The following is an 18,903-nucleotide window of genomic DNA, read 5'->3' on the forward strand; positions in this document are numbered from 1 at the left end:
AAGAGGGCCAAGGACCAGGCCCTTGACCGGAGGCCGGGATGTGTTTGCTCACATCTACACCACGTAGGGCTTGCAGATTGGTCTGGAAAAGAGCTCGTTGAAGCAGTCTAAAATGAAATTGGGAAGCGGACTGAAAATTTATCCTTGTGGGCAAACAGAAGGCCACTCCTCAGGCTCACTACCCACTTGCCTCTTATTTACACGCAGCCCTACGCATGCAAGGCAGTTACTTCCTCAGCCTTGGTTTTCAGAAACTTTTTAAAGATTATTAGTTTTTATAGATTACTCCTTGATTTCTCGGAAGATCAGCTTGGTAGTCTGGCAGCTGCTAGGTGTCTCAACACTGCGAGGGGACACCGTTTTGCTGTCAGTCGCTTGGTTTTGGAGGCAGAGAACTGTGAAGGCACCCAGTGAGTGGGATTCTTCAAAAATAAATATCCTTCGCTGTACGCTGCAAGAAATAACCACATCTGCTGTGATGTAAGTGAGTGTAGTACAGATGCCTACACATAACTGCTTTCTGTGGGGTTTTTTTAAGGGAAGAGTTGGTGCAAAAAGGAGATTATTTTTTGCTACAGTCCTCTCTTACAGCTAGATAATTATGTTTAATTATGTAGGGGCTCATCCATGCTAAGCTAGATGTTTTCATTTTTCAGAATTTTGTAGGGATGTATAGTTTAAAAGTACATTTTGGGAAAAGCTGTGATTATATTTTTTTAGAGCTGCACTTTTGAAAAATACAAACGAGTGAAAAAGATAATTTCTCAACATGTGGTGCTAAGCTGTCTAGCAGCTCTAGTACGATCTGTCAAGCCAAAGGCGTATTTTTAGCCTGACTCTCTGCTATGCGTGTTGTCGTAACAGGTGCTTGATGAGACTGTATTCTCTGTTTATAGATGAGGTCTTGTCTGAAAACTTTTTGGACTACAAGAACCGTGGCGTCAATGGCTCTCACCGTGGTCAGATTATCTGGAAGATTGATGCCAGCTCTTACTTTGTGGAGCGTAAGTATTTTTTTGATTCCTGCTATGGTATAATTCAGTCATTTCACAAATATAATTGAGCTGCTTAAGTTGTTCTTCTGATGTTTTTATGCCCAATATGTCCTTTAGAAAAGGCCAAAAATGTTATCAAAATCTTCAAATGTATTAAGAGGAACTGAAACATTTTATGGATTAGAAAACCACAATTTCTGCAAGTAAATAAATTTTGTGGACATTGACTTATTTACATATTTATTTTTTTATACAATTGTGAATAAGTGTTTTAATCCATTTGCTGTTATTTTGACTGTATCTTTAGTAATGAATGGCATTAACTTTAATATGGTATTAAGGAAAAGAGGAACTCGGGGGCATAATCTCACTCCAGGAAGATTCATGCTGACTTTTAATTGGAAAACTTGGTGGTGCATCCAGCTTCCACCAGGTTCAGGTGGATTCAGTGGTAAAAATGGTTGAGTTCTGGTCATCATCTAGACTGATAAAAGTATAAAAATATGTATTTGCAGCAAGTTACACTGATTTCAGATTAATTGTTCCTCATTATACTCATGTAATACCCAGGACGTCTGATGTAATGCAGTGTAACTCTTTTTTCCATCTCCTTAGCAGTCAAAATACAGAAATACTGAATCTGCTTCTGCAAAGTACTATGTACCTTGTACAGCAAGTTAACAACATTTCCAGGCTTGGCTGTCCCACATCCCTGACCAAAGTGAACCTGACCATTCGAGTCCTTCCTCTCTTTTCAAAGAGTTACCATGTGCTAGCGTGTGTAGCGTGCAACAATTTTGTTTTTTCAACTGTACTGAGTATGTCCAATGATTTACCTTAGCCTGCTGGGCACAATTCAGAGGTTTTGTAAAAGCATACATAAATTGTATGATAGTCAGGTATATCTGTTTAAGACTGTCTGAATTTGAGAGCAAGCAAGGGATTCTTTGATATAGCCTAAATTCTAAAGGATTTTGAAAGGGTATGAGTTATACTTGATTAGATTAATCTATAACTTTGACCTTAAGTATCTGGTATCAGCAAGATGCTACATGCAGACATTTTACAGATACTCAGTCCTGGAAACAGGTTATTTCTTTGCAGTATAAAGCATTGCTGATGGTTTGTAATTCCTAGTGTCAAGTTAAATTAAGAATGTTGTTCTAAAGAAATAAGGGAGCTGCTGAAATTTCTACAGGACATACAGGATACTTATATTGTGTGTTTTGAAAAATATATTTATAAGAAATTGTTTAATATATAAGAACATCGGTTTTAGTTATCCTGGTTTGGGGGCAGAAATACATTACAGGATCTAGCCTTTAAAGCAGACTCTAATTTGCAGTTGCTTCTTTGAGCTGTGGTTACTGATCCATGCGACTGATCGTGCTTTCTTTTAGCTGTTAAAGAAGCATGGGGCGGAGATACAAAGTCCCAGAACTGGGTTTTGAAGAGGCCTTAGTACCTCGGTTTATTGAGGAAGGTGGAAGTGGGACTGGGCTGCTGGTAGGTTTCCTGCATAATCCACAACAGAAAAGAAAGAGGCAATGTGAGAAATGCTTAGAAGAAAGCCTCTTCAGGTGAGCCACATTTCATTAAGGGCTCAACTGACCAATGAATTATGTCAGCTTAATAAATTGTCCCTATTAGATGAGACATAGTAGCTGTTGTTAATTGATTGCATGCACATTCTTCACTTGCCCTACTGTAAGAAAATGCAACTTAGCATAAGATCCTTCACTGATGCTTAAAACTAAGTTGTATTACTCTGTAGTTGGGCAGCCCACGCTTGATGAGTTGTTGCCTCTTTGTAATTTGTTATGCTGCCATCATTAGGTTGTGAATCTCAGCCCTGAGATTATGTACCAGTACAAGGACAGATCATTACCCTGTTCAGAATTAAAATAGGAGAAAATGAAGTAGGCAATAGTAAATAACAGCACATGCGGATACTCTTAGAGCCACTTGACTGTTGAAGCGGGAAGTTAAAGCAGTGAAAAATGTTGATGTATGTGAATTTTCTATATATCTAAAGGCATATTTGAGGGTTCCTCATTGTTGAGACTTATCTATGAAACCACACAGCTTTGCAGTTGATTAAATCTTACGTTAAAAATTGCAGCATCTGAAAACCTCATGTATTTTCTATCCAAAGAGGATGGTGTAAACAACCTTCCTTCAGACTTCTATTTTTTGGACAGAGATCGTATTTTGCTTTTATGTTGCATAGCATGCAATATGGTGGCATTGTCAGGAATCAGAAAGATGCCGGTCATCAAAATCAAACTCACCTAAGAAATATATTTTCTTTGTCTTGCCATTCACTACAGAACTGAGAGAACCTGGAGGACAGGGCAAAGGTATGTTCAGTGGTAACGTGGTATAAGAATTGCCACGTTGGTCCAAAGTTAACCTGACGCGATGTCCTGTCTCCAAAAATAGCCAACAGTGTAGACTTGAGGGTATAAAGGTAAGCAAGTGTTAGTGAATCTTCTAGCTGGAATATTCTTAGTTTCTGCTCATGTGTAGCTCAGGCACTTCCTGAGATAGGTAGTCTTTTTATTTAGTGGCTGTCAAGGCATATAGTAGGTAGCTAAGATGTGGTAATTTATTTTCAAGGTATCTGCATTGGTTTTCTATTCACTATGTTATACTTCCCTTAACTTGCTATTGATTGGAGTCTTGCTTATTATAGCATTAATTCTCTATAAAGCAGAGTAGCTCGCTTGCAAAGGTAGCCCTTAGTTTCTGCTCTTGTTTTTCCTGCAACTGTCTGTACCTTGGTATCCGTTCACCACTTGAGTCAGTACCAGCAATTTATCAACTACGTAGTGATTCAGAAAACGTTACGGTATACGCTGCAGTGTTTGGCCCACCATAGCTGGCAAGAGCCATGATAAAGGGAAAATCACAGTATGACAAAATAAAGAATCAGCCTTACATAGAGAATTTAAAGTTCCCAAGAACTTAAGGCACCCCACACGGCCGGGTTTGGTTCCTGTTCTTGAAATGTACAAAGGTTTAACATTTTTGGTGGTGCTATTGTGTGAGGTGAAATAGGCTTCTTATCGGGGGACTGTGGAGATCATCCTGTCCAACCTCGGAAGTCAAAGTTTTTCTTTTGCCAACAGTTAGACATCAAGGACTCTCCACGGGGTGTTTTTGTACCACATTTAAGGAAATTACCCTTATGCTGTGACCAGCCAGCCACTTGACGTAAAGAGCTTAAAAAGACATTTTTGAATTTTTTTTATATTAAAGAGCTATATGAGGGAGCTTGAAAAATCAAAGGTATTAAAGACTGGCTGATCTGCAACAGTGAAATTCCCATTAATAATTAAAAAGAAGTGATAGGAATGAGGTGAAGTAAATAGAGAGTTATAACTCGCTTTCTATATTTTGAATCTGGAGGCATATAAAATGCGTTTGGGAGTATTTTGTTCAAAAGCCTTAATGTTCCCCAATTAGTTATCCTTTCTTTCCTGCATTTTTGAAAATTAACAAGCAAATGAAATACGATGCTCTAACTATGTAACCTATAATTATTGTACATAAAACCACTGTTTAGGTACTTAACAGAATACTGACATCTAATCACTGTAGATAGCAATTTGCATGCAATGGTCTGGAACGTGGAATAGGAGTGAGTAAAGGCAGTAGTGCCTGGCAGTTATTTTCTTCATGGTGTCAGATTATCACAACAAAAATCTTCTGTCGGACATAGTTGTAATGATAATTGCTGGCAAAAAAACCCATCAACATGGAGGATCACGCTAGACAGAAGTTGTCGACGTGCTGCCGCTATGGGCAGAAGAAACTAGCAGTATTGTGAGAGATTTTTAGAAGTGCACCAGGAGTGGAGAATACAAAGGAAAGCATGGCAAGAAATTTAAACCATTTTTTGTGTTAACTGTGCTTTTTGTACTTCTATAAAACTGAACTTCTGCAATTTCAGATGCTTGTCTGTTGTTTAAGCTACGCTTTCCCAGTATTCTCAGTGGGTCCTAGTCTGAGTCATTAAGCGTTACTTTTTCAGGTGTATTTAAAATCTTACTAGGTTAAGAAAATGCTTTCTGTGTGGTAGGTCAATGATAATGCAAAATATTTTTTGCTTTTTGGAACATGCTTCTGTGTTTTGGGGGTATTTGGGCAAAATACGTGTTGCTTTTGAAGTTGCTGGTAGCCTGGTTTAAGACCACCTGGAGAGCCCCATCACCTTTCAAAACAAAGATAATTTCTTAACACGTACCCATACAGTACTTTCAGATATTATAGCCGGTTAAAGTTTGTGTTTGTTTTATAGTGATCTACTCTTTTCACCCTGAAAAGGACTAATATCTTTCCTGAAGAAGCCTATGCCTTTCCACTTTGCATATCACAAACTTGCATTATAATGTTGCCAGTCACAAACTTGCAACATAATGTTGCCAGACAGATGCGTAATTGGTGTGAGCCAGAGAGGGAATTGCTTCCAAATTACAGCATGAATGCCCGCAGAACAGAACTCATCTGCTATTAATACCCAGCAAAAAAAAAAAAAGCCTTAACAGCTGCAGAGGCAATGTTGCACTACGGCCAGCTTTGCCTTTCTGCAGACATCTAGCAATTTGGGTTTTTATGGCAGCCAGTGATAAACGGTAACCATCCGCTATAACCATGAAGCGGTTGGGGTTTGGGGAGAGGAAGGAGGGGGAAGAGAGTTGGTGTGCCACTAGGGATGTATACTTTGTGTTAAGGCTTGGAGGGCACTGCAGTGAAAGAACCAGCCTATAGCGGGTTTTCCAGGAAAGTAAACATGCTCTGCTTCACTGCAATTTCTGGCACACTTTTCGGGATTAGACAGCAATACAGAGAGAGAGAGTGTGCTAGAGACCATTTCACTGAGGTGTGATGCAGCATCATCCTGTAAGCACAGTATCAAACTAGCACATCCTTAAAGTTATGAGAAAAGTTTTGACACTATTCACAATTGCACTGAAGAAAGCTAAATACCTGGGTCCCCTGTTAATATGCTGCCCTTTCTGTAGGTTGTTTTACTACCTGGCAACAGAGAAAACCATTTCCAAGTGTTAACCAATGATCTGTGTGGCACTTTTATGTGGAAGCGTATGCAGCAGTTGCTTGTTTAAATTTGTTGCTGTTGTTGCTGCATTTCTTTTTAATAGCAAAGATGGCTGATGGGCCTTGCAGAGAGCAGAAATTACAAGTTTTCTATTCCTATTGACTAGCAGGAAAATAACGGTTAAATAGGCACACAACTAAAGTCAGAGGTCTGAGAGGTCCTGGTACCTCTGTAGTTAGAAGACCATGACCTAGAACATATGCCAATATATACCATATATATGTGTGTTTATGGAATATGTACAGTAATGTCCCCAAAACTGACATCAGCCCTTTTATCTGGGGCTTTCTCTAGAAAATACATCTTTCGCATTGCTTTAGGAAGCCAATATAAAGGCCACTTCCAAAGTATGAAGGTTTGGACTGGAGATTTGGAAAAATTTTGACACTGAAAGGGTTATTAAGCATTGGAGCAGGCTGCCTAGGGAAGTAGTTAAGGCACCATCCCTGGAGATATTTAAAAGACAGGTAGACATAGTGCTTAGAGATATGTTTTAGTGGTGGTTTTTGTCAAGAGTTAGGTTGATGGTTGCACTAGATGATCTGAAAGGTCCCTTTCAACCTAGGCAATTCTATGATTCTATGATTTTCATTACCCCAATATGTCTCAAATCACATGGGTTTCACTTTATGAAAGAGTGCATGAGGGGAGAAAATAGTGTTGAAGTCCATCCTGCTATACCTTTGAGCAAATTAGAATATGCTGCATGACTTTAACCTTCAGGAGTCCTCAGATGGTAAAAACTGGAGCAACACAGAAGCATCTTCAACAGTGTGAAGACTATTTAGCAGAATGGTTAAACGTGTCAGAGAAAAAAAACAGATATGAAGCACTAAGGGAGTTCTGTGTCCCAAAAGGGGTGCATGTACTGCTTGTCTCTCTCCTAAGGAAGACATACCATAATTTTGAGTTTCTTTCCCTTTATTTCCTTGCACATGTAATAGTCTTATTGATGCTTTTTGATTATCTTCCACCCTACACGCAATTTTAAAATTCTTCCTTCTTTTCCTCAGCCCGGTACCTTTATAGTAGTTTAATATTTGTGTTTGAGCCAGGCTTAGCTTTGGGAAGAGGAGCACAGTCTGAGTCTGGATGAAGGCATTTCCCAGTTCTGAGCTGTTGAGGTTACTCAAGAACCCTTCGCTTTGGATCCTTCGATCAGCCCTTTAATCTTTGCTGTTGTTGCATTTCCCATTAGTTTTTCTCTTGCAGAGTCTTTCTGTGCCAGGATTGTAGGCAGCAACCTATCATAAATGGAAACATAGGTCAATCCACACAAGACATTCAACAGCTATTTCTCAGCTTCCTGCATGGTTGTGCTGTGGTAGCTTAACCGAGAGACTTGTCTGTGAATTGGGTTTTTCTCCATCTTCTCTCCCTTTCCACAACTTGTTTTGACACTTGGACATATTTTGTTTGTGCTGTGGAGATCAGGGCTGTTTGTTTATTTGTTCCCACGCAGGGAAGAAGATGCTTGTGTTGCAGCATGCGTGCTTGGTGACACCATGCTGGGACAGCCTGGCTGGTCCCCACACTACCTGCTCTCCGTTTTTTGTGTCAGTGCTTAAAGAAATTAGGAAATCTCTGCTCGCACAAAGCTGAGATTGAAGTGAGAGCTCTGATAGCTTGATAACAGGAGTTTCAGAAAGCCATCTCAAGGTAAACTGTAAAGCTTTAAATGAGAAAATAGTGCTTGATCTTAAGCATGCTGAAGTCAGAGCAAGTCTTTCTTCACTAAGCCATAGTTCGTAGTTCTCAGTCACAAAGCCCACAGTTTATCTGGTCTGTTGTCTCAGCTGCTTAACCCTAAACAAGTGTATCAATGCATCAGAGATTGGACAAGATCTAATTCCCTAGGCAATGGTCAAGAATTGCGGTAACGTTTAACAGGGTTTAGTACTAATTATACTGAGCCTTGAGGCGTTTGTGACCTGGTTTGGATGCACAGATCTATTCTTGTTTGTTAGCTTTCCAATATTTATTAGTTGCCTTTTTTTTTTGTTACAGTGCTGTCTAGTGTCTCCTGTGAAGAGTAGATCTGCTTTTCTGTGTGCTAAGATAGTTTCTGTCCTAAAGGGCTAAGGCTGGATTTTTGAAGGTATAAGTTCAATGCAAATGTCCGAGAGCTAGGCTTCAAATCTGAGATAGGGACGACAGATTAAAAGGTGAGAGGTGGAAACAGAGGCACAGAGTGAAGAAGTGACTTACCAATGCATGGGTACGACTGCAGATAAGACTTCAGTTTCCATACTCCCTGCTTAGCGTCTCATCTGGTAAGTTTAGGCCACTTCTAGTCTGTTTGCATTCTGAACTGTTGGGAATTACTTCAAAGTTGTACCCTAAAAATAATTGTGCCCTGCTGCATGGTACGTTCCTCTTCCTTTTGTTCTTTAAGGAGCTGAGTTTCTGAAAGCTCTTCTGCTGGAAAGAGGAGAGAGGTTTGTGTAGGGCTGTTATGGCTTTATCAAAGTTGGAATGAGCCTCAGAAAAGGTGGTAATAAAGAAATCGGGATTTTTCCTCTTTCTGTTTAATTTTTTATTTTTAAGGCAGCTGTGGGTGTGCTGGATCTGCTGGTTCCGCCCCCCCGCCCCGATGTTGTCAGGTTGAGGGACGGCAGTAACTTCCCTTGCAGCCCAACTCTTGCCTGGCTGATCCTCTACGGTAGGGAAGACAAAGATTTATGGAGTCATCTCACTGGCTGAACGTAAGACTGATGCAACTGGTTCCAGCCTTGTTATTCCCCTGCAGCTAAGCTTGCCTCACATATGGAGGCAGAAGGGCACTGTTGTGCCTGCCAGTGCTGCTGTGTGACCCCATGTTCTGGACACACAGCCCGTAGGGTCAACCCCCAGCTTTGCTTGCTGTCCTATGTCCCAGAGTGGGACCTGGTGAGGATGCCGGGTCCCCAGGTCAGGTGCAAGTTAGTGCCAAGTGGTACGTGAGCCACCAGATGTGCCTCCCATTGTGAGATAAAACACTGTAATTTTGTATTTTAGGAAGAAGATGCTTGACAAGAAGGGGGAAAAAACCCACAGCCCTCTCCTGTTCTCTTCTCCTTCATTTATCACTTTGTTTTCTTTGTCCCCATTATTGTCTTTTCTTGCAGATGTCTGCTGAGTCCCTAATTTTACTACCTCTCCTAACTTGGGAGATTTGTGATGACACAGAAAATTGTGACTGGTTTTTTTTGGGGGGGGCGCGGGGCGTGAAATGACACACTGGCCTTCTTTCAGGCTCGTTTGATCTTAAGGTAAGAAGAAAGTTGGCAAAGAGTTCATTCTTTCCAAGCAGGACCTTGTTGCTTAAAACCCTTTTCAGGAAACAGATAAGGACTGAGGAGCAGCCAGTAGTACTGCCAGTGCCAGGAGATTGAAAAGAGGCTATGTGGTTCTTACAGCAATTCCCTCTTGAATCTGTCAGGAGCTGGGAACATGTGGCTTTCCATGCTCCAGCATTCAAATTTGTGGGCAGTTATAATTTCTGAGCTCGTCCGCACTACTCCCTGTTCTCCACATCCCACTGAAGATATCAGGTAGGGGCCTACATCCTTCAGCACTTCTGGAGTCGCTTGTTGATCATGCAGTTGTTCCCCCGGATAGAATAATTTAAGTAGAAGCCATCAGACCGCTCTGTACCTGGCAGCATGCCGTAGGGAATGGTACCTCTTCACTTTGGGTCTGGAGGAGTCTAACTGTAGGTGCCAAAGTTTGAAAATACAGGTTCACATACACATTCATTTTGCTATTGCAGTCATGGCAGCAATATCCTCAGACAGGTTATACTTGCATTATATTCAGAACTCCTGCACATGTAATGTGTTTTCTGCTTTAGCCTTGATATCACTCAGGATACCATAGTGCATATCATGTACTTGAGGAAATGAAGAGAAATTCCTGAAATCCAGTAGTGTGTTTAGTAGCTGTATTTTTCTCATCTAACCCAGCATTTGATAAATGCATGAACAGTTACCTATTGTTTTGCTGCTTTGAACTTTGGATGTTAGTATTCTGCACAACAGGTGCTGAAGTCACATAATTTATTTTAATGAATCAGTATAACTTAGATAATGTTGTTTTGTGATCGATAGTCTTTCTACTACTGACAGAAAGATTACAGTGTCACCTTTGATTCATAAATCAGTTAGTCTTTGCCACAGTTAAATGGTTCTGGAAAGTTTCTTTTGCATGATGCTGTCTAGGGATTTGGTAGAATTGCCCTGGAAGATAGATCCCTTCTCTTTGCTCCATTGCACTGCACCTATGCCCTCTCCTTGGATGCTTTCTGAAGCTGCTGCAAGCCAAGTTAGTCCCCACTGAATTTGGTAAGAATTGCTTGCATGCAGCCCCTGCCTGCCATCAGGTCCAGCACCTTTCGTGTAGAACCGTATACAGAGAGCTCAGGTGCAGGCTTTGGCCCAAGTGGTTTTATCTTTGTAGAAAACCAGAAGACAAATACAGTGGAAATGGGAAGCAGCTGTGGTTGGAAGGGTATCAGCACACACATCATAAGGTCATACTTACTCCAAAAGAGTGGTGAGATACTGAGCCTTGCTTCAGTTGTTTTCTTATTAAATAATAATAATAAAAAAAGTACTGTATTCAGGTTTTTATAATTAAGGATATAAGTTCAATTAATGGATGCAAAATTATTCCGGAAACAAGGAGGCTGTCTTGATGCCGCTAAGGCCTGACACCAACAAACATGAACATTTCTCATGGTGGAGAGGATAAGGGTCCCCAAGGACACGGGTCTCTGAGCAAAGAGCAGTTGTGTTAAGGGCTTGCCTGAAAGAGCAACCTCAGCAGGCGCTTTATTGACCGAGCCCATCACTGATTTAAAGTTCCTAAAGAATAGAACAGTGTCAATAATTTATCATTTCTGATTTTGGAGAATTTTATGGATTTTTTTTGTAATCCTGTTAAAGCATACTGGGGAAGTAATTAATCAAAACAGAACTCAAAGCGTGTGTATTAAAGATAATGTTTTTCTTAGTTTACAGAGGCAGTGAATTTGCTTCACATCTACTGCAAGGCTCTTTTATACCTCTCTGCAGTGGTGAAGCATCTGAAGGGCTCTTAGTTGTCCAACGTGGCACAGGAAAATCTCAGTATAAAGGGGGATAAAGCCTTTCACATAATACAGAAATTTGGTTGTAGCCCTGTTATGCCATTGTCTGCTTTTGGCCAGCCACTGCGTCTCTCATGCATTGTGATCATTGAGGCAACATTTATCCAACTCATACAATGGTGTTTGGACAATTTTATTAGACAGAAAAACTTGTTTAACCTTCCGTGAGGAAGGCAGAATTATATCTGTGGTGTAGTGCTGTAGTAACTCACCCTGCTTCTGAAAAAGTGCATATAAGATGCAGGAAGCCTCTTCATAATTGGGTTTTCTTGCTAACTAGCTAGTAAATCTAGCCCTGTTGTCATCTTACTCCTGGTCCCAGGGTTTCCTGCTATAGGACTGCTAGATGTCAAGAACACCATTTATATCCAGGACGGACTTACTCAGAGAGCGGGAGGTCAGCAGGGAGGAATTACTGTCTCCCTGCAGGATTCAAACACTTTTGTCCAGCAGAACCATCTTTCTGCAAGGTCTTTGATATAGGTAGTAGGATCTTGAGAGCCTCAGATGAATGTTATTTTATACTTCTAAGGTGTTCTCCAACCCTTTGAATACTTCAGATGTTCACTTTACCCCATTAGTAGCAGGTATAATTTCCTTCCATATATCAGTGCTGATAGCTTTTTTATGAATACAAAAAACCCCACAACCCTGAAATAGATACTTTTGCGGTAATTGTTTATTAATTGAATTTCCAAAATGATGTTTCTTTCTGTCCTTCCCCTTTCATTAAATTATCTATGCTAATTTCATTATGCATTCTCTCTTTAAAAGTTAAAAAAACAGTGGATTTATTTCCACAGCAGCTGCTACAGTGAGACCTCTAAGAGTAGACAGCAGTGTTTGTTCCAGATCCTTCCTTTTCCTTGGCAGCAGAGCCTGCGTGGCTGGCAGGCACTTGGTCACTTCTAGAGCAGTAGGAAGCAGAGGGGTGGGGAGGTGACATGCTTACTTACCTGGGGTGAGTTGTCATAGCTCACTTGTAGCTCTAGATTCATTCCTGAGAGTAAGAGCTACAGGTCTGATTGCTTCTCACTCCAGGGCTGTTTTAAGGCAGCTTTTCATGATTGGGCTGCGTATCCTGGTAATCTTGCTTCCTCTTAGTGTCCCCTTCACACTCGTAAGAAATACATGAATGCAGTCTTCAATAATTCAGACTTCTGAACCTCTACAGTCTACGTTAGCCTCCAAGAGGTGCATTTTTCCTGCTGATAAAGGTGTTTGCCTGGCGTGGAATAGCCAGCCCTGCTCACTTACAAAACACTAATTTTTTTTCTACGTACGTTTGTCACTGTGGCATCTTGTGGTCGTGGGGAGAGACGGAACTATTTCCTTCCCTTCATTTGCCTTGGATTTCTTGATTTACATGTAAGTGATGTTCTCTAATTAGCACACTTCTGGATTCAGGTTTTCAAATGTTTTCCTGTTTACAGGATATTATGGTAAGCTTTATGAGCTGCCTGTGAGGAATATTAAATCTACATAGCTAATAGATTCACCATTTCTCTTTCTCTTTGTGAACTGCACGGAGTCTACACCTCATGAAGTCACAAAAATGATAAATAAATTTCGGCAGCAGTATACTTTGGCTTTATCCTTAATTTTCTTCTTTTCCCTGACAACTCCTTAGATTTCAGAGAACACATCACATACCTTTTTTGTATTAAGGTGAAAATGTAAAAGAAAAGGCATATAGTAACATTTTGGATTGTAAGGGCTCAGTTCAGAGACGGCCACGGCAGAGTCATCTGTGGTGTTTAAGACGATGCTGCCTCAGTTAGTTGTCTCTGTTGGCTCTCTGCTAGAAGTCATGTCTCACCACCCCACCATTTTTGAAGTAGCCATTTGATTACTGGCCGTGTAATCAATTGTAATTGCTGGATTGCTTGCTCTAATCCTGGTAGTTAGGTCATCTCCAGGTGCTATTCCTAAAGGCCTCAGTGTCTTACTAGGCTAGCTAATGTAAGCAGGCGTTTGGGGCTGAATCAGCTCACGTTACCTAGAGACTTCAGATGTGCAGGGCTCAGTTGTGGGACCTTAACAGAAAGCCTCTGACTTGTGTGTTTTGTTTATCACTTTCTGGTGCAGAGGGAATTTTCATGTGTTAAGTGCTGCTTTCTCATTCAAATTTCTCTCTGACTTTTGAAAGAAAGAAAATGAAACTTAGCTAGGGGAAATCTCAACTGCAGCTATGTTGATATCCCTCACGGAAGAGTAGCTGGCAATCGAGCAGATCAGCGAAGTTGCTTGTGCTTTCTGCCTTACAGAGGCAGAGGATTCATAGGCAGAGTCAATTCAAACTAAAAGCTTAGTTTAAAGCCTTATCCTGGAAACTCATGCTGGCTTTCAGCCTTGCTGTGGAAGGTGGTCCTTTTTCAAAAAGATGGACAGAAGTCTCAGTACTGTTTGTAAAGTCCCCCTTGTACTCAATCAGTAGTAGAGCAGAGCTCTTACAACTCCAGCGGCCTGCACTGTGCATATTATACTACACTGTCGGTGGTTATGTCTACGGAAGGCACAGATATTAAGCCAATGTTGTTTCGTGTGAAGTGTGTCTTTCAAGAGCTGTGAGCAGCCATCCGGCGGGGGCATCCAGTTGTCCTCTAGAACATCTCTTTCAAAAGATCCCATCTCTAGTTGTATCAGGAAACACTTAGCAATGCTCAAAACAGGGAAACATGTGACAGTGCCTGAGTGTAATAATTGACACTGATGTCTTTCAGTGGGATTTGAGCTAATTTGCATTATGTTGTAACTGGAACCAGCGTAAGAAAGACATAAATAGGAGAAGGCACCTGCTCTTGCAGAGCAGCTCTGTGAACAGCAGGAGCGGAACTTCTCCAGAACTCAGAACTTGAAATCCTGTTCCTGCTGTGGTTGAGAGAACTAGGTGTTAATTTAAATAGCATAAGGATTTCACCCGAGAGTGTCAGAATTTGCTGTCTTAAAGTTATTAACTCTCTCCCTGGTATATATTCATAGAAAAGCATGAAAATTTGGTAGAATTCCATTTCTCTTTGCACTTTTACAAGAAGAAAAAGTAACTAAATAAATTGCTTCTGGGATGAAATTTTCTATGGTGGTTTAAGGCCAGTACATGGGTGTTTTGTGACTGAGCTGTGAAACCATGAAAACTGGGTTAATAACGAACCTCCCCAACACAGCCTTAGCAGTAGCACTGCTAGCAGGCATCTCTGTAATTACTGCTTCTCTACGAAGTGTGCTGAGCTTCTAGGATGGATTAAAAATCTCATATTGTGCTTTCTTCTGTTAGAAAATGACTCAGTAGAAACCTTTTAAATATACATAATACGTGCAAAGATAAGGTTTCTGTGTCTGAACTAGCCCATTTAGGTTTTGTGCAGTTTGGAAAATAGAATCTGGTTTTGCTTTAGCGGATCTATTTCTCTTTCTAAATTCCATAGATTTGTTGCATTTCAGATGCAGTGAAATGCCAAGTAATACTTCTGTGACATGCATGAATAATTTAGCTGACCTATGCATGTAATGTGCTGTGGAATATAAATCCACTTGGTAGTGCATTTAGCAGATTATTTTTTTCTTTACCTGACTATTTTCTAACAGAAAGAGTGTAACAGTTTTAGAAATATTTTTGGAGAAGGGTGGCAGGACTGAGTGACGTGTGGATGTGAAAGGAAGAAATTACATCTGAGGAGACTATTTCTTTTGGAAGGAAAATGAGAAGAGGTAAGAGTGGTCTCTGTCCACTGAAGTCAGTGGGAGTTTTTCTGTTGGCTTTAACAAGATGAATCAGACTTTTGACAGCTAGTATGGAAGAGGCTTATAGCTCAGATGATGCAAAATAATTAAAAGGATAAATTAAATTTTGTAAGTGGTTGTTTTTGTGCTGTGGACTAAATGTTTCTTAGTCCTTCAAAACACTTTCTTTTTGTCGGCCTTGACAAGCCATGGCTTCTAAGATTCCTGCATGCTGGCAGCTGACTCAAAGTAGTATGTGCCAGACCTCTCTGAGGCCATGACAAAGATTTTACAGTAGATATATTCTCCAAGGTGGCAAGGAGGGGAAAAAATGAACCACCAAAACTATAAAACAATACTGGAAATAAATGTACCTCTTCTAGAGTCTTGTGGCACTCAGCAGTTGGATGTCCATGACAGCATTATACAGGTGGACAATGTACATGCACATATGATTTCTTTGACAGACCAACTTGACACGGTATAAATGCACATAGTATGCTGTCCTTTTGCTAGAAGGTAAATTTGTGTATCCCCAGAGCCTATTTGAGACTTCAGATCTGGAATGTAAGTGTGCTAGTAAAGGATCTCTATTTGAAAAACAAGAGGCTGGGTGGTTTGTGTGCATGAACTGGGATGGATCCATTAGTTTATGTGAGGTGACATCACTTCACAGCAGGTGAGAGTTCAAGTATTTGGTTTTCACATTGGAAATTCCCAGAGGCAGCAGAGGGGGGAAAAAAAAACCCTACAAACCAATCTACTGCAAACCCATTGTGGAAGCATTCTCTCTCCTCTTAGAATTGAAAAACTCAAACCAGTAGGACAGTTTGTTCTTCTCCTGTGGTCTCAAAGCTTTGTTCGTGGCTCTGTTCGATGCCCTTTCTTTTTCAGCTCTCAACACTGCCAAAAAAGACATGTTTGCTGGTGATGGTTAATAAGAAAGATACTTGCAAAAAAACCCCAAACCCAATGTTTACTGTATTTTTAATAGATACTTTTTTGACCTAGTAAGTGAACTAAAACATGTTACCTGCAGATCCTTTTGTATGATCTTCTTGGCATTGCGAGTTGTGTTGTAAAACACATAAGCTACAGAATTGTGAAGATTAGATGTGGGTGGCCTGGAATGGGTTTGAGCATCTCAACAAATAAGATTGATTTCAAGAGGCTACTGCAGCATCTGTAAGCAGAGGACAATTTCCCTGAGGTTGATGAAACTCCACCAGAAGATGTAAAGGAGCTGTTTGGTTAATTCATCTGCAGTATATTATGTAGAAAGGGCAGACAGAGTTTGTGTAGCTGTGTGCCTGTTACTGCTATCATTGCATTGCTTGTAGATGACTGAATCCCCAAAAGAGCTCTCCTTCCATAGTAGATGGTCCTTTCCCTCCATCTGTTGGCTATAGGCTCTTAGAGCCAGCCAGTTACGCCAGTAACTTTCAGTCTCGCTTTCCATTCTTCCTTCTTTTGTGATTGCTGGGCAAGGTGCCAAACACAGTGCTTGACTGAATGCTGTGCTCTCTTGGGATTTATAATACTGGGAGTGACAGGATTACAGCCCAAGAATTTTTTTGAAGTACAAACCTGTCTGTGATTTAAGGGAAAATAGGTGTAGGGGACATCTGAACAAACAAATGCTTTAAAAGAAACTTGGAATGTACTTTTCAATTTTAGTGTGATCTGACTGATTGCAGCTTAAGTAATAAGTAGAGCTAAATCCGGTGATGGACCCGCTCAGTCTAGTCCCATCAGGTCAGTAGAGAAGCGTGTATGTAGTGCCTTGCCTCTACTGATTGACCAGCTGCATCATATACCTTCTGCAAATTTAACTGTTACGGAGCTGCTGTGCTCCCAGATGCTTACATGCTTTGTTAGGGTGCATACTGAATGTTGTCATGAGCATTGTTTTGCAGAAGATGATACTTTCATCCTTTGGAAAGTGAAGAACAGCCCCATTATTATGAAAATTTGTTATGGAAGGACTCGTGTCCCTCTCTCCTTTGGGTTGGGTTGCCAGAAGTATGATTTTCTTCATCTTATAGAGGAGGAAATTAAGTCAGGAAAGAGTGAAACTACTACGGTAATTCAGTGGTAGAGGTTTGAACAGAAGCCGGGTTTCCTGGCATTGAAGCGTTTCATCTGAATGCTCGGTGTGTTTCTGCCAGAGATGGCAAAGCAGTGGCCCAGGTTCTGCAGGACACTTGAGGTCTCCAGCCTTACCCCAGGTGCAGGAAGCTGGCATCTGCCTTCCAGGCTGCAAGGAAGAGACACAACGTTTTCCTTTTTCAATGTTGCCATATATAGGGTAGTAAAAGGTTGAGAATCTCTTGCTTTGGTGTGTATGTAACTGGCAAATTAGGGGAAAAATGTATAGAATATACACTGAAGTGTAAATTAGCAATAGTATGTTACAAATGTGCAGGTGATTCAAAGGGAATTGACTCCAGAAACATCTTTTCTCCACTACTACTTCCTTTTTTCAGATGCCCTTTGCTTCTGTTTTTGGTTTTGTCTAGGTTCTCTGCAAGCTTATTTCTGAAAAACAGTGTTTTAAAAACAGTCTAGGTTATCTGCAGTCTGGACTGTATAGTCATCCCACTGTGTGTTGTCACATAACAGCTGTTAGCTCTTGCTCAGGCTATTGATGATTTGCATTAGGGTTTCCTTTTCACAGTGCAGCAAATCCTGTGGCAGTTAAGTGTGCTGTGGTGGGAGACCTTAGCCATTAGTCTAAAAAAAAAAAATTAAAATAATAATGTGCCCTGTCTTTCACCTGTGTGTGTGACTGCAGCGGTTTCAGCTTGGATGGGCTTGAGCAAGCTGGGAGCTACTGCTGTCAGGACAGCAGCTCTGAAGGCTTGCAAATGTCAGCCCCAGCCAATGAAGCGAACATCTGCGGCTTGCACCATGGGCCCCAGAGTGATGTGCAAAGCCAGAGAGAATGCACCAGCCACCCGGCAGACACCTTCAGGTGACGGACATATTGGCATCTGTATACAGTTTTATAATCAATAGGAACTAACACTGATTTGAAGACCATTTTTTGCAATCTCCCAATGTATGTCTTGATACGTTTTCCTAGAGAATAAACCTCCCTCACTCTGCAATATCTTGTCTAGGCTGCCTGTGATTCTTTGTCCCCTTCCTTGTTTAAATGTGATATTTCCATTCCTTGTTATTCCAGTATATGTTACAAGATAGCAATTTTTTAACCCACACAAATGCAGCATCTGTTTCATAGTAATTTTTTCCCCACAGTTCCATATTTTTATTGCACTTGAAAACACATAAGCTCATCCAGTGCTGTCAGCATTGTATTCACTGGTCTTTTCGCAGTCAGGATATTTTATCTTGCCTTTCAACTTAATGTAACCCATTTGTAGCCCCTTCTCTTTACCGGTATTGAGTAAGATGCTTTTGGAATTGCTGGGTTTTAAAAAGTCGTGTTTCATTTTGTGATTACAGCAGTTTTCTTCCCTGATTATTAGATTGCAAATAAGTGGTGAACAGAAGCTGGTATTTTAGAAAAGAAAAAAAAAGTTGTCAAAATAGGAGATTGCAGAGGGAGCTCTAAGGTGAGAAGTAATAACAGATGTACTTCCTTTTTAGCAGCTTTTTGATCTTTTCCTTCTTGATAGCTTGTGCTTTGTCTTCTAAATTCCCAGGGAAATTAACAATAGGCACTGTAGCAGCAGCACCTCACTCAATAGGAGTTTTCTGAATGGGTGAGCAGCCACACACAGGCCATCTCAAGACAAAATGTAAGAAATCCTTCACTGTAGAGTAGTTTAACCAAATGCAGCCAAGTTAACTGCTTTCTCCTTCTACAGTGGAAACTGTAAAGTGAATCACAAAAGTCTCATAGTATGCTTCCCGTAGAGGATGAATTTGTGGGCAACCTTCAGAAGAGCCGCAGTGTTTGAGTCTGTCCTCGT

The 18,903-nt window shown here is 40.8% G+C and overlaps 1 protein-coding gene across 6 annotated transcripts in view; it reads left to right on the forward strand.

Annotated features, from left to right (window-relative positions):
- Positions 1-18,903, forward strand: part of HECW1 (HECT, C2 and WW domain containing E3 ubiquitin protein ligase 1) — a 262,500-nt gene that overhangs the window by 98,325 nt on the left and 145,272 nt on the right. For all 6 annotated transcript variants that reach the window (XM_063325617.1, XM_063325615.1, XM_063325618.1 and 3 more), the window contains one exon: positions 897-1,004. In XM_063325617.1, coding sequence (XP_063181687.1) covers positions 897-1,004 — 108 coding nt within the window. The remainder of the gene's footprint in view (positions 1-896; positions 1,005-18,903) is intronic.

Source organism: Chroicocephalus ridibundus, chromosome 2 (genome assembly GCF_963924245.1).
Source record: "Chroicocephalus ridibundus chromosome 2, bChrRid1.1, whole genome shotgun sequence".
Lineage (NCBI taxonomy): Eukaryota > Metazoa > Chordata > Aves > Charadriiformes > Laridae > Chroicocephalus > Chroicocephalus ridibundus.